At 30.9% G+C, this 21,277-nt stretch overlaps 3 protein-coding genes across 8 annotated transcripts; 2 read left to right on the top strand and 1 right to left on the bottom strand.

The window, feature by feature from the left end:
* Positions 1–729: 729 nt before the first annotated feature.
* On the top strand, positions 730–11,775 carry LOC103569917 (tyrosine-protein phosphatase 69D). 6 transcript variants are annotated; one of them, XM_053742276.1, is made up of 9 exons: positions 730–989; positions 1,140–1,467; positions 1,769–2,074; positions 2,729–4,705; positions 5,291–5,537; positions 5,638–6,649; positions 6,721–7,029; positions 7,301–7,729; positions 8,077–11,775. In XM_053742276.1, exons 2-9 carry the CDS (start codon positions 1,371–1,373, stop codon positions 8,155–8,157), a joined length of 4,458 nt encoding a protein of 1,485 aa, XP_053598251.1. In that variant the 5' UTR covers positions 730–989; positions 1,140–1,370; the 3' UTR covers positions 8,158–11,775. The 6 variants fall into 6 exon arrangements, with proteins under 6 accessions (XP_053598251.1, XP_053598250.1, XP_053598248.1 ...); XM_053742275.1 differs by having other exon boundaries at positions 730–1,000; positions 1,145–1,467; XM_053742273.1 differs by having other exon boundaries at positions 730–1,000.
* Positions 11,776–12,190: 415 nt separating this feature from the next.
* LOC103569919 (uncharacterized) lies at positions 12,191–13,596 on the bottom strand. Its single transcript, XM_008547470.2, has 3 exons — positions 13,214–13,596; positions 12,693–12,980; positions 12,191–12,614 (listed from the first exon to the last, which is right to left on the bottom strand). The coding sequence occupies exons 1-3, from the start codon at positions 13,511–13,513 to the stop codon at positions 12,273–12,275; spliced, it is 930 nt and encodes a 309-aa protein (XP_008545692.1). The 5' UTR covers positions 13,514–13,596; the 3' UTR covers positions 12,191–12,272.
* A 2,218-nt stretch (positions 13,597–15,814) lies between these two features.
* Positions 15,815–21,231, top strand: LOC103569920 (leucine--tRNA ligase, cytoplasmic). Its single transcript, XM_008547472.3, has 4 exons — positions 15,815–15,967; positions 16,154–16,363; positions 17,465–20,576; positions 20,988–21,231. The coding sequence occupies exons 1-4, from the start codon at positions 15,965–15,967 to the stop codon at positions 21,191–21,193; spliced, it is 3,531 nt and encodes a 1,176-aa protein (XP_008545694.1). The 5' UTR covers positions 15,815–15,964; the 3' UTR covers positions 21,194–21,231.
* Positions 21,232–21,277: the final 46 nt, after the last annotated feature.

The following is a 21,277-nucleotide window of genomic DNA, read 5'->3' as shown; positions in this document are numbered from 1 at the left end:
GTTATAAAGTAATAAATAATAAATTAGTCTAAAGAAAACCATGCAAAAAATTTTGCAAATACATAAATTTTTTAATTACATTTTTTATTAATTTTTTTTTTATTTCAGAAACCATACAATCATTTAAATTATCTTATAACTAATTATGTAATTATATTTTTATATAAAGAGTAAAAGTAAAAAATTTATATATTTGCAAAATTTTTTACATGGTTTTCTTTAGACTAATTTATTATTAATTACTTTATAACATTTAAGCATTTTATAATAATTTAAAAATATAAAAAAATTTTTTAAATTCCATTATAGCTTAAGACTTGATTTCCTAGTTAGTCAGTTACCTATCAAGATTTACTTTACCGACGGTTGAGTTTTTGTTCGACGTGATGTGAATTGTCTCTTTTTTGAAAAATTTAGCTTAGATACTTTTAAGAAATGCAGGTGTATTTTTTTTTATAATTTATCGTTTTAAAAAAAAATCAAAAACTATTAGACGTCAGTTAACTTGTGAGTGTTAATATAAGTGACAATTATGAATTTTTTAAATATTTGAATAAATAAATAAAATGTGAGTAGCATATAAAATAAAAAAACCTATTTAAATAATTTAAAAATCAGCGCGCGCATTTTTAAAAATTAATAAATTGTCTGACGTTTGGTACATTCACACTCATGGCTAACTTCGGTGTTCCAAAAATGTTTTCTTGGTGTCGCTTTGGTTGGTTTGCTTTTCGCTGGGCTCTGGGCTCTGGCGCTGATATGACCGACGACAAACGGGGATAAATAAGGACCGAGATAGAGACACAATTAAGTCGAAGAGAGAGAGCAAGATAATTCGCGAACCAACACACTGGGACACACACCGGCAGCAGATTGTTTGATTGTGCATACACACAGTACACAGTGTACAGCATCCTGAACTGAGGATATAACAGTTGATTGCTTCGTAGGCACTTGGCAACTTAAGTAGTGCAACTTTTAGTTTACAAGTAATACAAGTGTACGTTTATTAATATACTAGTTAATTTATATTTTATAATATTTAAATAATGTTTATTATTATTTTAAATTAATGAGGTTCGTAATCCCAGTGTACGAGTTTGTGAATTTATTTAAAGTAAATGATTAATTTTTTTTAGTACAGTCAGGGTTTAACGAGAGACGCTTGAGGAAGGCGTCTAAGAAGGTGGGACATGCTACGGAGCAGGAGCTAGAATACTCCAGGTGATGGTTTGTCGAGGGCTAAACCTAACTAACAGTGGAATTGTATTTTTAAAATAAATAAATAAAAAAGGAGTAAGGATACAAGGGCCGAAGGGCAAACTGTACACGCCCGGCTGTCATAAACGCGGTGTCCTAACGTAGACGCCATGTTACGGATTCGCGTGTCGATGGCGAGTGTTTCTGTGTTTTTATTCTTCTGTTATGTCATCAGAATTGTTTCCACAAATGAGCTCAATGAAACCAGTAAGTATTTAACTGGTTATTTATTTTTTTTAATCACTTTTATTTATAATCATCGCTCTCTGATATGACGATTACTCATACCGGCGACTGTGTGATTAATTGTAAAACTATGAGTGGTGATTTATTTATTATTTTTTAAACTAAATGTTATTTGTTATTGCACGTTAATAATAAACAATATCTTGGTTAAGTTGTATTAAGATGTATTAATAAATTTAGCACATCATGACAACAAGGTCACGTCGTGTTTTTTTATTACGATAAATCTTTATTATAAATATATATTTATTTTTATTTACAGCCACTAAGATAACGGAAGTTGTTGAAACGCAAAATGTACCATTTGCTAGCATAGAAATAGAAGCATCACAACAATTGGACGGTATTGAAGCTGGTAGTACACCTTCTTTTATTTGTAAGCTTAGTGAACCTAGTCATATTTGGTGGACGTTTAGTGATAAAAATGTTACGACAATTAATGAGTCTGACTACAGAGCGAGGTTTGATTTGAAAATTGCAAGTAGAAAAGACTCGGGTAATTATACTTGTAAAGCTAAGACTTATGGTGGAGAATTTTTAGAAAAAACAATTTCTATTAGAGTTGTAGGTAAGTTGAGCATAAGTAGTAAATTGGGTGAGGGATGAAACAACGATTTCAGACCAGGGTGTCAGTGAACTCCTGTTTCATCCATTTACACTCAATATTTTTATGACTACCTGCATTGGAAGTTTCAGTGTCAGCAGTCAGTCAGAAACAAGTTAGTTTAAGACCAATGGTGTCATCAATTATTAAATTGTCATTTACAATTTATAATTAAGCACAAACTAAATGCTATTTATTATTCATATTAATTTTTATAAAACTGACAGTCAGAACTGTCATTTAAGGAAATAGAATTAGGACATGTTCAGAAACACACTCTGGAAGAGAAATATTCAACTCCTGCGTTCAGAAGTATCCTCTGGTCGAACCAGAGATGAGATTTAATATTACAAAGGTACTAATCACACCTGGATAGGTAATTTTTAACCTCCAGAGTATATTTCTGAACACGCCCTTAATGATTTGGAATTACTACTAAACAAATGACAAGTATTAGAGTTTAAATTACGAAATTGGACTGAAATTCGCTTCTTTTGACTGGTTGAAGAGACACTGAAACTTCAAGTTTCAATACTGATATCATGAAACTAGTATTTCATAATTAAATTATGATAAATAATATATGACAGTAATAATTATTATTTTTAAAATTTTTAGAACCTGGTAGAACTGAAGCAACTCAGGATATTTGGGTAAATGCAACTGCCCCAGTAATTTTAACCTGTCATATTTACGGTTTTCCTCTGCGTAACTTCACTTGGATAAAAGGAAACAATTCCGAGAGTATCGAAGACCTGAAGGAGCAGACACACGTGACGAAAGTCAATGAAACTTACTATGTTTCGATGTTGAATTTTACCCGCGTGTACAGAAATGACAACGGAACGTACTCGTGTCTGGCTTACGATTTTAATAGTTTAGTAGTAGGTCTGAGAAATCTTTTTGTCGTTGACGTGCCTCAAGTAAACATTGACTTTATAAAAGCTGTTGGTGCTGATAAAATATATCTTAATTGGACAGTTAATGATGGCAATAAGCCGATACTACACTACAATGTTAAGTTTAGAAATAATGTAACAAATGATATTGTTTATTATCGTGAAAGAATTGACGGTATTAATAAGAGTTATGTACTTAAAGGTTTTGATAAAGCAACGACTTATCAAATAAGTATTGAAGCTACTAATGAAGTAGGTGTGTCTCAAGTCTATACTGATCAACGATTGATAACGACCTTGACAGAGGATCCAGTGTTTGTGCCCACTGGTATTGTCAAAGGTATCACTGAAGGCTCAATAACCCTGGGTTGGACTCCGCCACCACCGGCGCTGAAAGAACACGTCCATTATTACAATCTCATGATCATCCACGAGAATGAAAAAAAAGAAGCTGTACATCACACGCAGTCGGGATTTAAAGAACATGCGTTCACAGATCTCAGACCGGCAACGACATATCAATTTAAAATAGCAGCTTGCAGTTATTACACTCAGCAATGTGGTAATTGGAGCGCCGAAATAAATGGGACTACTATGGATGGTGTTTGTAGTGCGCCGCAAAATTTTACAGTATCCTGTCACTATGACAAATTAACCCGCACAAGTTTTGTCTCACTAACTTGGGCTCCACCGGCTATTTTAAATGGAGTTATCACTCGTTATCAATTAGATTTATCGGGAGTTTCACACTATCGTGATGATCGTTCGAGATTTCAAGTAGATCGTTGGGGTCCATTTAGTCACAACACCCGAGAGAATGATCACAGCTGGGAATTTCGAAGTGTACCATCTAATACAAATTATACTGCACGTATTTCCGGAGTGACTAGAGTTAAAACACCGGGTAAAGAAGCTGTTGGTAACTGTACGATGCCAGGAACGATACCAGACCGTGATGATTTGAATGCACGTAGTTGGCGTAAAATTGAGAATGAAGGGAGACATTTATTTAAAATAAATCTTCCTCGTATATCTGAAAGAAACGGTCCGATTTGTTGTTACCGTATATTTTTAGTTAAACTCGCGCCTTATAAAACTTGGGCAGATCTTCCGCCGCCAGAAGAACTGGAAATAAACTCATATCATTATGCTCACATGTCGCCGGCGGGGGGTGCGTATGTTGCCGAGATGTTTGACACTGATCATTTGATATCGGAAATTTTTCTTGGTGACGGTCATACTAATTATAATGGAAGCTCTGCTTGCAATAATTGTATTGGATTACGTCCCAAACCTTCGCCATCATTACGACTTATTCCTGAAGTGCCAATACTTATAAATATAACCAGTTTGCCTGCAACCACTACCACCACAACGACGATGACTACTTCTACGTCGACTTCTACAACACCAGCAACGACAACGACAACAACTAAGATCACCACTACGACGACTGCTAAAGCTGAGACGACGACTATGTTAACTCAGACAACTCTATCAACAAATAGTGATTTAAATTTAAATACAATTACTAATCAATTGGAAAGTTTGACGACAGTTGCTACTAGACGTAAGCGTGATAATTCTGTTGGTGATAATATGCTGATTGAAAATACTCAAGATTCGGGACAATCTTTTCCGATTGATGGTTTTCTTGATGAACAATCTAATTATACGGCATTTATTGAAGTTACTGGTGGGTTATCATTTCGTAAATAGATTTTTGAGGGGGAAAGGGGTGAGATACAAAAAGAAAAAAAAAAGGATATTTTTGTGAGTTTTTTTTTTTTCAGAGTACGTTCGTTATTAAAATTCGGAAAATTAGTGACATTATTAAGCATCATATCAATAATATTGTGCTAAATTTTCATAAAAAAATATTGAAAAATAAGTCAGTGTTAGTGGGGAGAGACGAGTCACTTTAAAAAAAAGTTTCCATGTTGTAAGCAGGATAACTGATGTCTGCTTCGTTTTTTGATTTCAGATGAGACAGTCATGAGTTATCCTGCCTACGGCATAGAGAATTTTCTTTTGAGGTGACTTGTCTCTCCCCACTACCACTGGCTTATTTTTCAATATTTTTTTATGAAAATTTAGCAGAATATTCTTGAACTGATGCTTGATAATGTCACAAATTTTTAAAATTTTAATAACGAACATACTCTGAAAAAAAAAATCACAAAAATCGGTTCTTTTTTTTTGTATCTCACCCTTTTCCTCCTTTAAAACTTGGCTTAGTTTTTTTTGCGCATTTATTTTAAAATACATTCATATATTTCAGTTTATGGTGGCCAAGACGGGCAAGTGATACCAGCGTATAGCGGATATTTAAATACATTATTCGGAGGCTTAGAACCTCGTGCCATGGTAACTGAGCAAGGAGGACCACTTGGAGTAATACTTCAAGTATCCGTTGCACTGATACTTATTGTCATAATTCTCCTAGTCGCGCTGTGTGCCCTTCACAGGTATACCAAACGTGCAGAACAAAACGGTGAGGAAAACATAAATTTGAGGAACAGCATCAGGTGAGTAATCGTGAATCTCGATATTTATGTTTTGTAAAATACATAAAAGAAGAAAAAAAATCGAACAACAGGTTTTCTAATGGATGCCCTTTTTTGGCAGGCATCTCTGCAGGAGCTTGAGAGGAAGACATCAGCTTGTAGCAGCCAGTCCACCGGATATGCCGCCTATACCTAAAAATGAATTGCTCCAAGCTTACGTTGAACGTCATCGTGACTCTGACTATGGATTTCAACATGAGTTTGAATTATTACCCGACAGATTTACCGATCGTACTACTCGAGGTTCCGAGGCCCGTGAAAATCTTTACAAAAATCGCTACCCGGATATCAAATCTTATGATCAAACTCGGGTGCGACTATCGTTAATTGATGGAATAATTGGCTCGGATTACATAAATGCAAACTTCGTTCTTGGTTATAAAGAGAGAAAGAAATTTATTTGCGCACAAGGGCCTATGGATAATACAGTTTGTGATTATTGGAGAATGATATGGGAGCAGCATCTTGAGTTGATATTAATGTTGACAAATCTAGAAGAATATTCTAAAACAAAATGTGCTAAATATTGGCCAGATAAGGATGAAACTAAAAACTTTGGTGATATTACCGTTGAGCATGTTAGACAAAGACCATTTTCAGATTATGTTGTACGTGAGTTAAAAATGACTAAAGTCGGCGAACGCGATTCTAGAACAATTGTCCAGTATCACTTTTTAGTTTGGAAAGATTTTATGGCACCTGAACACCCCCATGCTATTCTTAAATTTATAAAACGTATTAATGAAGCCTATTCACTGGAAAAAGGGCCTATACTTGTTCACTGTAGTGCTGGTGTAGGTAGAACTGGTACACTTGTTGCTCTAGATTCTTTACTTCAACAGCTTGCTGATGAAGGTCAAGTTTCTATTTTCAATACTGTTTGTGATCTTCGGCATCAACGTAATTTTTTGGTACAATCTTTGAAGCAATATATATTTATTTATCGTTCTTTAATGGAAATGGCTACTTATGGTGATACGGAAATTCCACTCGGACAATTAAAAGCGACTGTGGAAAAATTAAGACAGAAAGAAAATGGAAAAGATAAATCTCGAATGGAGGAGGAATATGATGTAAGTTTTATTATTAACATATTATAATGTATAGAAATGATTAATTATTTATGACAAATATTTATTTTCAGGATCTTGTTACACAAACGCAAAAAATAAGTTCTGTTTTAGAAGAACGTAAATCATTTTCAGTTGGCAGTGGTGACGAAAATAGAATTAAAAATAGAAGTGAATTAGTTATACCTTATGACCGTAATCGCGTAATATTAACTCCTATACCAGGTCGTGAACACTCAACATATATTAACGCATCATTTATTGAAGGATATGATAATTTTGAATCGTTTATTATAACCCAAGATCCTCTAGAGTCAACAATTGCCGACTTTTGGCGCATGATTTCGGAACAATGTATTTCAACAATTGTAATGTTGTCTGACGTAAGTATTTTTGAGCTCGCAAATCTTGATACTTTTGTCCGATCTTCGGAACAAGTCAACCGATTTGCTACAGAAACTTTTTTTAATTTTTATTTTTCGTATAACTTGTAAACTCTTTGACCAAAATCTAATCAGTTTTAAGTCTTAGTGAGTCTTTTCAAATCGGTTGATTTCTTTTCCTTTTTTTTTTTTTTGAAATTTTCATAGCGGAAAGTTAAAAAAATAATAAATTTAATTTACTTTACTTTATAAATACTGAAATTTTTTTCAGTTAAATGAAGGAGCAAGAAAATGTCCGAGATATTGGCCAGAAGACGAGGCAGTGTATGAACATATAAGAGTGTCTTACATTCAGAGTGAAAGTTGTCCATACTACACTCGGCGTGAGCTTTGTGTAGCAAATACTAAAACTGATGAGACAACAGTAGTAACGCAATATCAGTACCACGGTTGGCCGACGGTTGAAGGTGAAGTACCGGAAGTAACTCGTGGGCTTATTGAACTTGTTGATCAAACAACTTCAACAGATATTGAAACCACAGTACCAATTGTCGTCCATTGTAGTTTTGGGTCGGATAGAAGTTCTATGTTTGTTGCCCTTAGTATATTAGTACAACAATTAAAAACAGAGAAACGTGTTGATGTTTTTACGACAACGAAAAAACTCAGGTCACAAAGACATGGCATGATTAGCAGCTATGTATGTTATTTATATATATTTATTTATAATTTTTTTCACACCCCAAGCGCCAATACATTTCTACACTTTTTTTATTATAATAAAAAGGGTTTAGTTGTATTCTAGTACAAAATTACATTATTAAGAAATAATTTTGATCCCATGTTAAGTCGATTAATTATTCCATTGATTTAAAAGTTAATTAATAATTGATAATAATGTAAAAAAAAATATTAATAATTATTATGAGCGATTGAGGTGTGAACTTTTGGGTTTTCCATACAGAAAAAAAATTTCTTGGCTCAAGAAATTTTTTTTTTTATTAAAACTAGAAATTAGACTTATTAAAATTGATTTTAAAATTACAGGCGCAGTATGATTTTCTTCATAGAGCAATTATGAATTACGCGGATCTACATAATTTAACTGAAGATTTATCTAATTCATAATAATGTAACGGTGACATTTATTGATATTCCAAAAGACTGATCTCATCATTTTCTTGTTTACGTAAGTCATTATTCGATTTACAATAAACGGAATTTTTAATCATTATTATAGTAATTATAAAGAAACTAAAAGTCATTATTAAATGTATCATTAATGGAACAACCAAATATCGAGCATCTGAAATTTTTTCGTGCCTAAAAATTACATGTGATTAATTTTTGTGTTCCATTGTATCAATGATACATAATTTAATCAGTCTTTTTATATTTATTATTAATTACGTCAGTCTTTTACGACCCACTCATATTTTTTACCCAAGTTACACTTACCCAGAGTACGTATTCATGAGCATGCGTACATCGAATGACCAAACGGGTAATGAAAAATTATAAAAGGTAAAAATATTTGACAAAAATATCATCAGAAAATTTATTATTTCAGCTGTGCTGTTACAAATAAATTAATATAATAATTACTAATAATAATAATTATAATAAATGTATGAAAGATAAATGTGAATGTATGTTTTTGTATACATAATTTTTTTAATGAGTGCAATTGTGCGTTTTCGTGATGGAAAATGTAATTAAAAAGCTTCGGCATTATTTTGTTAGCTAAAATTTTCATACTGACACTGGGAGTAAAGTTTAAGTAACAATAACAATAACAATAACAATATGTTGTTAAATGACTGTCATTAAAAAATCGTAATTTTTATTATTGCCATAAAATAAAACATTCATCGTAAATTGTAAATAATTATACATATTAAAAAATATACAATATAAATTTCGTGATTGTCAGATTTATACATTAATATTATATAAATATATATATAAATATAATGTGTCTGATTACATGAAAATATTGAGTGTGCGTGCGTGCGACGGATTATTCATGTATTAGTATATATTTTTTTTTAAATGTTTTTTTAATAAGAAAAAAATAGAAATAATAGGGAAAGACTGATAGTGTAATTTAAAATTCGAATAATTTTCGAATGTTAATTACACAGCCATTTTTTACGGAGTCTCCCATCGAGCCCCTTTTTACAAGAGCTCAATTACGAAGCACAAATGAGAGCTTTATTTTTTTTTTTAAATTATATACAATAAAAAAAAAATGGTCACATTTTTATATGGCTAAAATTATATGAAATTTAAAAACAACGACATGTATTTCGAATATAATATTAATTAGACATTTTGTCATTATTATTATTATTATTATTATTATTATTATTATTACTATCACTTTTTTGCGTCTATTGTTAATTATCACAATTGTATATTTGCTATAAATGTTTTTGTTTTTTATTTGTTCATTGTTTTCTAGTCAATTAAATAACTCCAGCACGCGCGCTGCTAAAAATATTTATATATATATATAGTAATTGGTCTTTTTTAAATGAGAGACAATCGTAATATCATTTTCACTACCGAGCATCGATAATATTTTTCTCGCTTATAAATTATATCATTTAATATTATTATTTTATGCTTTTCATTCCATTTATTTCGTCTGTTGCGCGGCAAATAAACGCGATCATTTTTTTTTAACACTTTGTATGTATCAATACCTAATATAATTAGCTCATATTTATAATGTTATCTCAATTACACAAAACATATATATGTAAATGATATATATAATATTTGAGGTAAACAGTTGTATTTTCATACTGTTATGCTTTTTACACCAGAAAGTTGCTAATTTATTGTTTAATTCACTAGGTTTTGTTTTACTTTATTTTGTTTGATTTTTTTTAAGTCACCGACGAAGGTGATTAATTGTATAAAATAATTATATTAACATTTATGTTTAATTTTAATGCATGCCTGAATAAATTACCTCGTTAATATACATACAGCCTTTTTATAAAAATAAATACAAAAAACTATAGATCTGCTTTATGTGTTGCCATATGTGCTATCATTCAACTGCTGGTAATTAATTTATATATATATTTATATATAAACATGGATATTAGACTGCCAAATAATCGACATTTTTTTTTTCAGTCCCATATGAAAATTTTGTTGAGTGCAATGAAAAAAATTGCGTACCAAGTTGGAGTCATTCAATCCAATTAAAAAACGCGCGCTCGTTTAAATAAAATTTCCCATTTAAAGAATATGGGAAAAATTTTTTTTAACTTAGAAATTTTATTGACACGACTATAAAATTTTTTACAAAATCGAAGGCTGTACGACAAAGATCTCTTATCATTTTTTAAAAAATCTAATCATTCAAAATTTACTTTTTTACAAAAATTTCCGTTTTTTACTTGAATAATTAAATTGTAAAATCTGTAATTTTTGAAATGTGAAATAATGATTTACTACTATATCCTGATTGCAAAAAAAATTATCTATAAGACAGCTCTTGTGACACTGCGATAAGACTGATAATTTGGCGGGAAAATTTAAAAAAATGATAAATTTGAATTTAAGTTGAAATAACTTTTGAATGGTTAGATTTATCAAAAAATTATAAGAGATCTTTTTTGTAACGCGTTCAATTTTCTGCAAAAATATCTTATGGTCATTTCAATTTATTGATCCATTAATGAGTTATAAAATTTGAAAGTTGAAAAAAAATGTTTCCTGTTTTTAAAATGGGAAATCTTATAAACGCGCGTTTTAAAATTGAGGAGGGCCAAACTTGGTAGAAAATTTTCTTTATATAGACAACGTAATTTTCGTATGACAGAAAAAAATATCAATTTTATATGGCACAGTCTGATATATTCATAAATTATTGTAAATGGAATGTTTTTTTACTGTAAAATTAATAAGTTATTTGGAATGTAATATTCCTGTCTGATTCTAAAAGAGTAGAAAAAAATCTAAAGGCTCTAAAACGAATGTACAATAATCAGTATTTATGCTTGTGAATATTTTGTTAACCGCAAATTTATGAGCCCCAAGGAATATTAAATAAATTACCAATTGAAAAAAAAAATGGTTATTACGGAGACTAGATCGTCTTTTTATAATAAAAAGTCATTAAAATTTTATTTAGCAGTATTAATATGATCAAGAAATGGCAGAAATGAAATAATGAAACTAAAAATGCAACTAGTTCACGCATTAACTATTGCGAGATTCTTCATTTGTGCGTACAATTATTTATAAATAATAAATTTAAATAAAATGGTGAATCTCTACCTCATCTTAGCGATCAGTAATCAGATTTTTCGATCAACTCGAAAGTAACTCAATAATTTTTTATAAATTTTCTCTTTTCTTTTTATATTCAGAATATATTTTCTTGTACTTAACAAATGAAGAATTAAGTGGCATTATTTGCTATGAATAAATAAATAAATAAAATATACAAATGATAGTAACACCGATTGAAATAATAATTGTAAATGTAAAGAGAAAAAATAACGAAAGGACAAAAGAATAAAAAATAGACTGAGCAATTTTCATTGCTTGTATTTTTTTTTTGTTTGTTTACGTGATTAATCAATACAGTGGACTTATGAAAAAAAAGTTAATTAACTAAAATAATTATTTCACATATTGTTGTCACGTGTGCGTGAACGCTGGAGAGTTTTGTAAAGTAACGTTTTTAAAACAATTTAAAAAATAAATAAATATTAATTATAAGACAAAAAAAATCAGTCGTTTATTACTTTAATTATTTTTCTGTAATAAATTAAGATTGAGTTTTACACTGAGAAAAAAAATAACTTATGAAAATAATATTTTTTCAATTTTGTAGCAATTTTATGGTAAATTTCCGTCCCCTTGCTGCGAATTTACGGTAAAGATACCATACTACTGTCGTAAAATACCGTAATTTGAATCCGCCAAAGTATCTAGTGCGAAGAATAATTTTCTTGACTGAAGAAAATCGAAATTTATTTACACTACTGCAAAAAAAAAGTATCAAAATATCTTGAAGTAAAGATAAGTTTCGATTAAGAAAATTATTTTGAATAAAATCTCAAAATTTTTCGCCAAAAATATGTCAGATTAAAAATTATTTAATATATACAATTCGAAGAGATTTTTTTTCAGTGTATAACTTTGAATATTAAGTATTATAAATACGGAACTTGCATCAAGCAAGTAACACATACATGTACGTATATATATTTTTTTTATACAGTCTTTACATTCCTATTGCGATGAATTTTTTTTCGCTTGACGCGTTGCACCGGTCTAGTTTTAATTCCCACCATAGCTTCACTGAATGGTGTCTTCGGCCTCGTTGTTGTGTAGTTGAACTTGTCAATCGCCTCGTTGACAGTCGTCGTAAGATTCAGAAGCTCATCATGCACTATCCGAGATCTAAATTCACCTAAAATCCGCGGCAGAACGATAACACCGAACATAAATACCAATGCCATGCCGACAAAGCTGCTGATTGCCATAAAAAGCGGGTTTATTATTATCTGTTTCTGGGATTCTTGATGTCCCGTCTGCATTGGCGTCAAGTCATTCTACAAAAAAATTTTTTAAATATTACTTACTGAATCTCATTAAATTACTCAAGTACTTTTAGACAAAAAAAATCATACTATCGTTTTATATCCATTATTATTTTGAAGATTGTCCATGAATGATTTCAATGGATAAAAATAGTACGCAAATGTTTGCTGCTGATTATCAGCATTGGGAAGATGTAAATAATTACCAACAACTGAAGGTATTTGTCCAGATTCTAATGAATTTTTTAATCCAGGTAAAGATATTGCATTACCTGATTGCAACGCCTGGTTATACATCATCGCTAATTCACTTTTAGTAAAACCCAGAGGTGGATTTTGAATTTTAGCCTGATCTGGAACTACTACTGGCCGTGGCATCTAAACATAAGTTAACAAAATTTTTATTTTTTTAAAATTTATTTACAATTCTGAAGTTTTAACAAATCGACTGCAAAAAAAACTAAAATTATGCACATGTAGAAAATTTAAAAATTCACAAGTGCAATTTTTTCAAATATTTTTTATAATTCATCATTTTGAATAAATTCAAAAAATCAGTCGGCTAACTTCAGTCTCATATTTATCTAAATAAATATATATTTTTGAATTACTTGTGGATAATATTGATTAGCTTCAACAATAATTTGTTCACTTTTTTTCGGAGGGTATCCATTGTGCCTGGAATCATCCTGATGAACTGTCAAAATATTGGCATTAGTCCTCGAGTATCTTTTGCCCGCGAAAAAATGTGGATTAAAATTATGATAGCCAGCAATCGGTGTTTTTAATCCTTGAAGTTCACTCATCGCTTTACGCAGATATTCTTCACTAGATTCAGTGCTCAGTACTTCTATCGCACAAACTGATGATACTAGAACTAATTGCATCACTCCCATCCACCTGACCGTCATCGCGTACAATTTTAATTAAATAATAAAATTTAAATATTTGAAATTATATTTTTTTTTATCCAGCATCATAAAAATTTATAAGTTTATTTATTTAATTGTAATTTATTTTTTTTTTCACTTATCCAATGGCTGGGACGATCTGATTTTAATTTGAATTCAAATTAAATTCACTTGCGATATAAGGAATCGCACATACGAGGTAGATGAAAGGACTGCGCGCGGTAAACTGGTTGCTTTGCTTCACTCAATCCAGTTCCCACTACCTGGAGGATAAAAAAGAAAAAACTCATCCCTGAATCGACGTATGTTACACACATCGTTCCTTATTATAGAAATAAAATAAAAAAATGTTAATGAAGTATAATAAAAAGAAAAAGAAGCAACAGCATACCGGTCTTTGAGGTCACAAAAGTTTATATTACTTTTATTATCATTATTTCCCCATCCATAAATTCATTTAGCAGATGTGCTGAGAATGTAATTGACTTTAAAGTGAAGGGTCTTATGTACTTACATATAAGTAACTACGATAGTAATAATAATAATAATTTAAATGTGTATCAAGTTCAATCACGTTTTACCTGGACCGTATTGATAAAGTGGAATGAAGTTAAATTTAAAATTATTTGACTTTTTTTATGGAAAATTTTTAACGGTAATACCAAAGACTCAAATTGATGCAATAAAATATTCAAATTTGAAACATTTGCGTGTAAAATATATATATCCTACTTAAAAATACGCGGTAATTTTTAAAAAATTTAAAATAAACGGCGATTTAAAAAATATAATTGCAGTTCTTGATATGTCAATCATCAGTACGTTTAAAAATAAGGTCATATTTTTTATTTGTACATCTTATCGGGAAAACACCGTAATATAGATTGTTGTCATTTGTAATTTAGTGATTGAGTATAAATGATTGGTTGAAGATTCGCGGTTCGGTGGATAGTTTACTGGTATAAGTTGACCGCAAAGATGATCCGTTAGAACATTTAAATGATAGATCTGTCATCTATTGGCTACTAATTATTTATGCACTAATGGCATAATATATTTTTTTTATCATCGTCTTTTTATTTTTGTAAACTATTTTGTTATTGCGGAATGATATGTATTATTTGTAATTTATTAAATTTAAATAATTGATCAATTTTTTGGTTGATAAATTCAACTCTAGTTTGTATCGTAGTAATTTTAGTGAGACTAAATATCCATGACAAAATATTTAGGATTGGAGTATGACTTGATTTATATGTGAATATTCAAAGTCATTAATATAAAAATATGGTAATTACTAGGAATGATTTTTGCCTTATTTTTGAAATGAATGGTTCAAATTTTTGATTTTACGGCGAAAATATTGATCTTATTAAAAAAATTTTCGAACAAAAGTTGTAGGAAATTTAATTTCCGAAAAAAAATGTCTTTTATGATTTTCGTGTACGATCAATATTTTCGCCGTAATTTAAAAATTAAAATTCATAATGAAAGATTCAAATTTTTGTTAATTATTCAAATCTTAATTTTGAAATTACGACTTTCTTATTAGTAATAAGAAAAAATTATAAGAGATATTTTCTTTAGAAAATTAAATTCCCTACAACTTTTGTTGGAAAACTTTTTTAATAAGACCAATATTTTCACCGTAATTTAAAAATTAAAACTCATAATGAAAGATTCAAATTTTTGTTAATTATTCAAATCTTTATTTTGAAATGACGACTTACTTATTATTATTGAGGAAAAATTATAAGAGACATTTTTTTTAGAAAATTAAATTTCCTATAGCTTTTGTTTGAAAACTTTTTTTAAAAGACCAATATTTTTCCCGTAATATAAAAATTTCAAAATAAAATAATAATGAATTAACAAATTTCAAAATATGCAGGGTAAAAGTAACATTTGTCGTCAGTAATTATTTATTTAATGCAATTAATAAATCAACTAAAAATATGCACATGTAGAAAATTTAAAAAACTACATGTGCAATTTTTTTGAATATTTTTTTCTCATAATTTATCATTTCGAATGAATTCCAAAAATTAAATAGACGTCAATTGAGTTCAGTATCATAAATAATGAATTCATTTCGTAGAAATGAAAGTTTATTTTAAATATTATGATATAATTATTCAAAAAACTAGACTTTTCAATGAATATTTATTGATATTTATATAAAGTTATTAAATTGTCGCCAGTAAATACTTTATGTTACCCAAAATGATGAAATTTTATCAGTAACTCAGTCATCTAGCCTACCTCTACATTTTTCAAAATGTCGCGCATAAAAATGGTGATCGTTTTCTACACTGTCAGCGGGGTATTTCATAAATCATCAGCTTGAATCGTGTATGTATTTATATATAAAATAAGCCGGATGCTCACGTTCACGTGTATATTTATTAAAATATAAATTTTGAAATATAATTGATAATACAAATAAGAGCGATGGTATGTATTGGTAAAAATCAGTAACAAGTGCTGATAATTTATTTATTTTATACAAAATATCAAAGTTAAATATATATAATTTAAATAAATGTTCCTAACCTACTTAAATATTTAGCAGCTGTTATAAACTCCGTTATTTATTATATATAAATATTTAAATAACTTTATTATTTAAATAAATTTTAGGCGAATGAACGGAAGGGTACTTTCAAAGTAGAGTACCTTCAGAAAATAGAAAAAGATGTCCAAGCTAAATGGGAAGCTTCCAAAGCCCACGAAGAAGATGCTCCAAAAAAACAAAAATCTAAAGATGAAAAATTCCTTGCTACTTTTCCATTTCCATACATGAACGGACGACTGCATTTGGGTCACACGTTTTCTCTATCGAAATGTGAGGTAATTGTCCCATAAATTAAACTTTTATTTCTTGAGAGTTTGTAGCTGACAATTGGCAATTTAAAAAATTTTTTTAATGTATACATAAAATCCACCCAAACAGAGACAACTTTAAGCTGTCATAAAAATGTCTTTTAAAAAGACAAGATAAATTTTTTCTCAAGGCCAAGTTTTTTTAGTTTTATTTAAATAAGATGCACAGATTGTGGTCTAGGAGTCATAGGACATTTGTCTTTTTTTTCTGTCCCAAAAAAGTCATCTCTATTGGATGTTTATTTGTAATTTACATTTTCCCGCCACTTTTGTCGTTTTTTTTTTAATCAGAAAAATTTTTCAGACAAGTTTTGTTGTCATCATTTTGATGCCTTGATAGATCAAAAGGCAGCCTTGAAAATTAAGGTAGCAAAAATTGACATCCTTGAGAACTTTGTAGACGATCATTTTAACAAAAAAAATGGAAATGAAACATTTGACATCTCGATGTCAAATTTATACGCTATTTTACGTATGAGGGAGTGAATAAGTTGAACTGAGATTTCAATATTTACTGTACGTCAACGAGATGTCAATAATTCATTTTAATTTCTGAGCGGAAACTCTGGTTTCCTGGCAAGTAGCACCGAACAACTTTAAGATGTCAAAAAGATATCCTTTAAAATGACAAGACAAATTTTATTTTGTCAAAGCCAAGTTTTTTTTTATATAATCAAGACGTACAGTTGGTTCTAAGAGATGGGAAATTTGTCTTCTTGTTTTTGTCCCAAAAAAATCTCTATTTGAAATTTACTTTTTGCCGCCGTTTGTGTCAAGTCTTTTAAACAGATATTCGATGACAAGTTTCTGATTATTTTATCACCATTTTGATTCCTCGATAGATCGAAAAACAGTCTCAAAATTGCCATCTTATAGATGTCGAAGTCAAGTGTTACTTGGGTATATTTAAATATTTCAAAAATTAGCGCGCGTGTTTTTAAAAATTTCTTTATTTTAATTAATCAATTTATTAAAAATTCAAAAATTGTCTCATGTCCGCTACATCTACACTCATGATTTTTTTTTAAATAATTAAAATTTATCTGCTAAATAATTTTTGTTGTCAAGTTTGCTGTGAGATACAACCGACTGCTAGGAAAAAAAGTACTTTTTCCTTTTGGTTTTCATTGCACTGGTATGCCAATTAAAGCTTGCGCTGATAAATTGATGAGAGAAATCGAATCGTTTGGATACCCACCTAAATTTCCTCAGCAACAAGAAGAGTCAGTGATTGAAGATGCCACTGATGCCATTGTCAAGGACAAAAGTAAAGGGAAAAAAAGTAAAGCCGTTGCTAAAGCGAGTGATGCTAAATATCAATGGCAAATAATGCAGAGTCTTGGTATTGAAGACGAAGAAATTAAGAAATTTGCCGACGCATCATATTGGCTGGACTATTTTCCACCACTTGCTGTCAAAGATTTAAAAGCAATTGGTTTACATGTTGATTGGCGTCGTGCTTTTATCACTACCGACGCAAATCCTTTCTTTGATTCATTTATCAGGTGGCAATTTCATCATTTAAAAGCAAGAAATAAAATCAAATATGGAAAAAGGTATACTATTTTTTCTCCTAGAGACAATCAACCTTGCATGGATCATGATCGTTCATCAGGAGAAGGTGTCGGTCCTCAAGAATACACTTTAGTAAAAATGAAATTACTTGAACCTTACCCAGAAAAACTTAAGTCAGTTAAAAACAAACCGGTTTTCTTGGTAGCTGCGACTCTAAGACCCGAGACAATGTACGGGCAAACAAATTGTTGGATTCATCCCGACATCCGTTACATTGCTTACACTCTAGCCAATGGCGAAGTCTTTATTTCAACAGAAAGATCTGCTAGGAATATGTCCTATCAAGGATTCATGAAAGCCGAGGGTAAAATTCAAATTGTCGCTGAATTCGTTGGTCAAGATCTCATGGGACTAGGACTGAGTGCTCCATTAACGAGCCACAAAGTTATTTATACTCTTCCTATGCTGACAATTAAGGAAGACAAAGGTACTGGTGTCGTCACATCAGTTCCCAGTGACTCTCCTGATGATTACGCGGCTCTGGTAGACTTGAAGAAGAAACCAGCGTTCAGAGAAAAATATTCAATCAAAGACGAGATGGTGCTGCCTTACGACCCAATTTCAATTCTGGAAATCCCAGAGTTTGGTAGTCTCGCTGCAGTGACTCTTTATGACCAACTGAAGATCCAGTCGCAGAATGATAAAGACAAGCTTCAACAGGCCAAAGAGATGGTTTATTTGAAAGGATTTTACGAGGGCGTGTTACTGGTAGGTGATTACAAAGGGAAAAAGATTCAAGATGTTAAGAAACTCATTCAGAAACAAATGATCGATGATAAATCTGCTGTTATTTATTACGAGCCTGAGAAGACTATAATCTCCAGGTCTAATGACGAGTGTGTTGTTGCTCACTGCAATCAGTGGTACCTGGATTACGGTGAAGAATCTTGGAAGAAAGAGGCCTTGAAGGCATTAGACAACATGGAAACTTTCCACGATGAAGTGAGGAAGAATTTCTTGGCATGTCTTGATTGGCTACACGAGCACGCTTGTTCGAGAACCTACGGTCTTGGTACTAAATTACCCTGGGATGAAAGTTGGCTGATTGAATCATTATCCGACTCTACAATTTACAGCGCGTATTACACAGTCGCTCATTTAATTCAGGGAGGAACTTTCAAAGGTGACAAGCCCAATGTATTTGGAATAAAACCAGAGCAAATGACACCGGAAGTATGGGATTATATATTTTTTAAGAATGCAAAGTTCCCGAAGACCTCGATTAAAAAAGACGCACTTGAGACAATGCGCCGTGAGTTCCAGTATTGGTACCCAGTGGATCTGAGAGTTTCTGGAAAAGATTTGATTCAAAATCACCTTACGTTTTATATTTACAATCACGTTGCGATCTGGTCAGACCAACCGGAAAATTGGCCGCGCGGTATCCGTGCCAACGGTCATTTGATGTTAAACTCAGCCAAGATGTCCAAGTCCGATGGTAACTTCCTTACTCTTACAGAGGCAGTGAGTAAATTTTCAGCTGACGGGATGCGTTTGTGTCTCGCTGACGCTGGTGATTCTATCGAAGATGCCAACTTTGTTGAATCAATGGCAGACGCTGGTATTTTACGGCTTTACACATTCATTGAATGGGTGCGCGAAGTTCTGGCGACTGAAAATACTTTCAGAAAAGGAAACCCGACAACTTTTAACGATAGAGTATTCCAAAGTGAAATGAATTTGAAAATAAAGGAAACTAATGAAAATTATTCTAAAATGCTGTACAAAGAAGCTCTGAGAACTGGTTTCTTTGAGTTGCAAACAGCCAGAGACAAATATCTTCAGCTGAGTGCCCTGGACGGGGTCAATTGGAACTTGATAATGCAGTACATTGACCTACAGACTATTTTACTGTCACCAATTTGTCCTCATGTTGCTGAACATGTCAGAAGTATTCTTGGCAAAGAAAGTATTTTGAAAGTTCGTTGGCCGGAGGTTGGACCCATTGATAAAATCCTTATCAAATCATCTCAGTATCTCATGGATGCTGCTCACTCATTTAGAATCCTACTGAAAAATTATTGCACTGTTAAAAAAGGTGGTAAAGGTAAAAATGATTCAACTCCTGTAGAAAAACCTGATCGTGGTATAATATGGGTCGCTAAGACATTCCCGCCTTGGCAGAGCATCGTTCTAACGACAATGAAAGAACTTTATAACAAAAATAACAAATCTCTACCAGACAATAAAGTCATTTCTGTAGAACTGAACAAGAAAAATGAATTAAAAAAATATATGAAACGTGTGATGCCATTTGTTCAAGTAACTAAAGAGAAAATGCAAGTTGTTGGTATCGCTGCACTTAATTTGACACTGGAGTTTGATGAAACTAGTGTTCTTAATGGTAGTAAGGATTATTTGATGAGTACTCTTGACCTAGAGGACATTGAGATTCGTTATACTGATGATGCACCTGAGAAAACTAAGGAAGAATGTTGCCCTGGTTATCCATACATGAATTTTTTCGCAACACCAGGAGTCATTGTCAAGGTTTTGAACCCACAAAAGTGCAGCGGCCTTTTTTCTACGACAATTAAAATTACTGATGGTTGTACTGGTGCTGATGTTGCATCAAAAATTGCTAAGGAAAATAAACGCATAAAAGGTTAATCTCAATATTAATTAAGGCCATTCTCAGCCTCTCATTTTTTTTTAATTTTCAATGACAACTGTCAGAAGTTTATCAAAATTTTATCATTTAATTAAAAGAAATTAAAGCATTGATTAAAAGAAGGTCAATGTCACTGAGATTTTAATTTTTAAAAAATAATATACAATTGACATCAATTAGGAGTCAAACGAATTCGCATAAATTTTAGCCGCCAAAATTTGAATAATGAAATTGACATGAAAATTTTACTAGAACTTATTTACCAAATTTTATTCCGAATTGATTTTTTTTTAATTGATAAAATTTTGACACTTGAGTTGTCGCGAAAAATTTAAAAAATTGTAGACTGAGAATCCTCTTGCAATTATAAACTTAATTATTATTTATAATTTTAAATATTTTTAGATCCATCATTGGTGCTTCTTTATCGGTATGAAGACCCAGTGCTTGGACCCAGAACAGTCCCAACTGTGGAAAACATTTTAAATGGAAAAGTACTGATACCTTCTGACGGAGTATTTAAAGTCGATCTTGAAACTAAAGTAATTAAAGTCCAAGTAGGAAAAGACAGTCATCTTATAGGAGATGAAATTTTGTACTTTATCAAATAGATAAATTATTAAATTAAATATTTAATAAAAAAACTTGACATAGTTATACTTTTATTATTTATTTTTACTATAAAATTATTAAAC

The sequence above is a fragment of the Microplitis demolitor genome, chromosome 10, assembly GCF_026212275.2.
Source record: "Microplitis demolitor isolate Queensland-Clemson2020A chromosome 10, iyMicDemo2.1a, whole genome shotgun sequence".
Taxonomy (NCBI): Eukaryota; Metazoa; Arthropoda; class Insecta; order Hymenoptera; family Braconidae; genus Microplitis; species Microplitis demolitor.
This window is presented reverse-complemented; position numbering and strand designations above follow the sequence as displayed.

Excerpts from the sequence above, each read along its gene's own strand:
- LOC103569919 (XM_008547470.2), bottom strand. The coding sequence starts at position 13,513 with ATGACGGTCAGGTGGATGGGAGTGATGCAATTAGTTCTAGTATCATCA. Across the intron at positions 12,981-13,213 it reads CTAATCAATATTATCCACAA|ATGCCACGGCCAGTAGTAGT; the intron begins GTAATTCAAAAA and ends ACTTATGTTTAG. Across the intron at positions 12,615-12,692 it reads ATAATGGATATAAAACGATA|AATGACTTGACGCCAATGCA; the intron begins GTATGATTTTTT and ends ATTTTTTTGTAG.
- LOC103569920 (XM_008547472.3), top strand. Across the intron at positions 16,364-17,464 it reads TTTCTCTATCGAAATGTGAG|TTTGCTGTGAGATACAACCG; the intron begins GTAATTGTCCCA and ends TTTGTTGTCAAG. Across the intron at positions 20,577-20,987 it reads GGAAAATAAACGCATAAAAG|ATCCATCATTGGTGCTTCTT; the intron begins GTTAATCTCAAT and ends AAATATTTTTAG.
- LOC103569917 (XM_053742276.1), top strand. The coding sequence starts at position 1,371 with ATGTTACGGATTCGCGTGTCGATGGCGAGTGTTTCTGTGTTTTTATTC. Across the intron at positions 2,075-2,728 it reads AATTTCTATTAGAGTTGTAG|AACCTGGTAGAACTGAAGCA; the intron begins GTAAGTTGAGCA and ends TAAAATTTTTAG. Across the intron at positions 7,030-7,300 it reads CAATTGTAATGTTGTCTGAC|TTAAATGAAGGAGCAAGAAA; the intron begins GTAAGTATTTTT and ends AATTTTTTTCAG.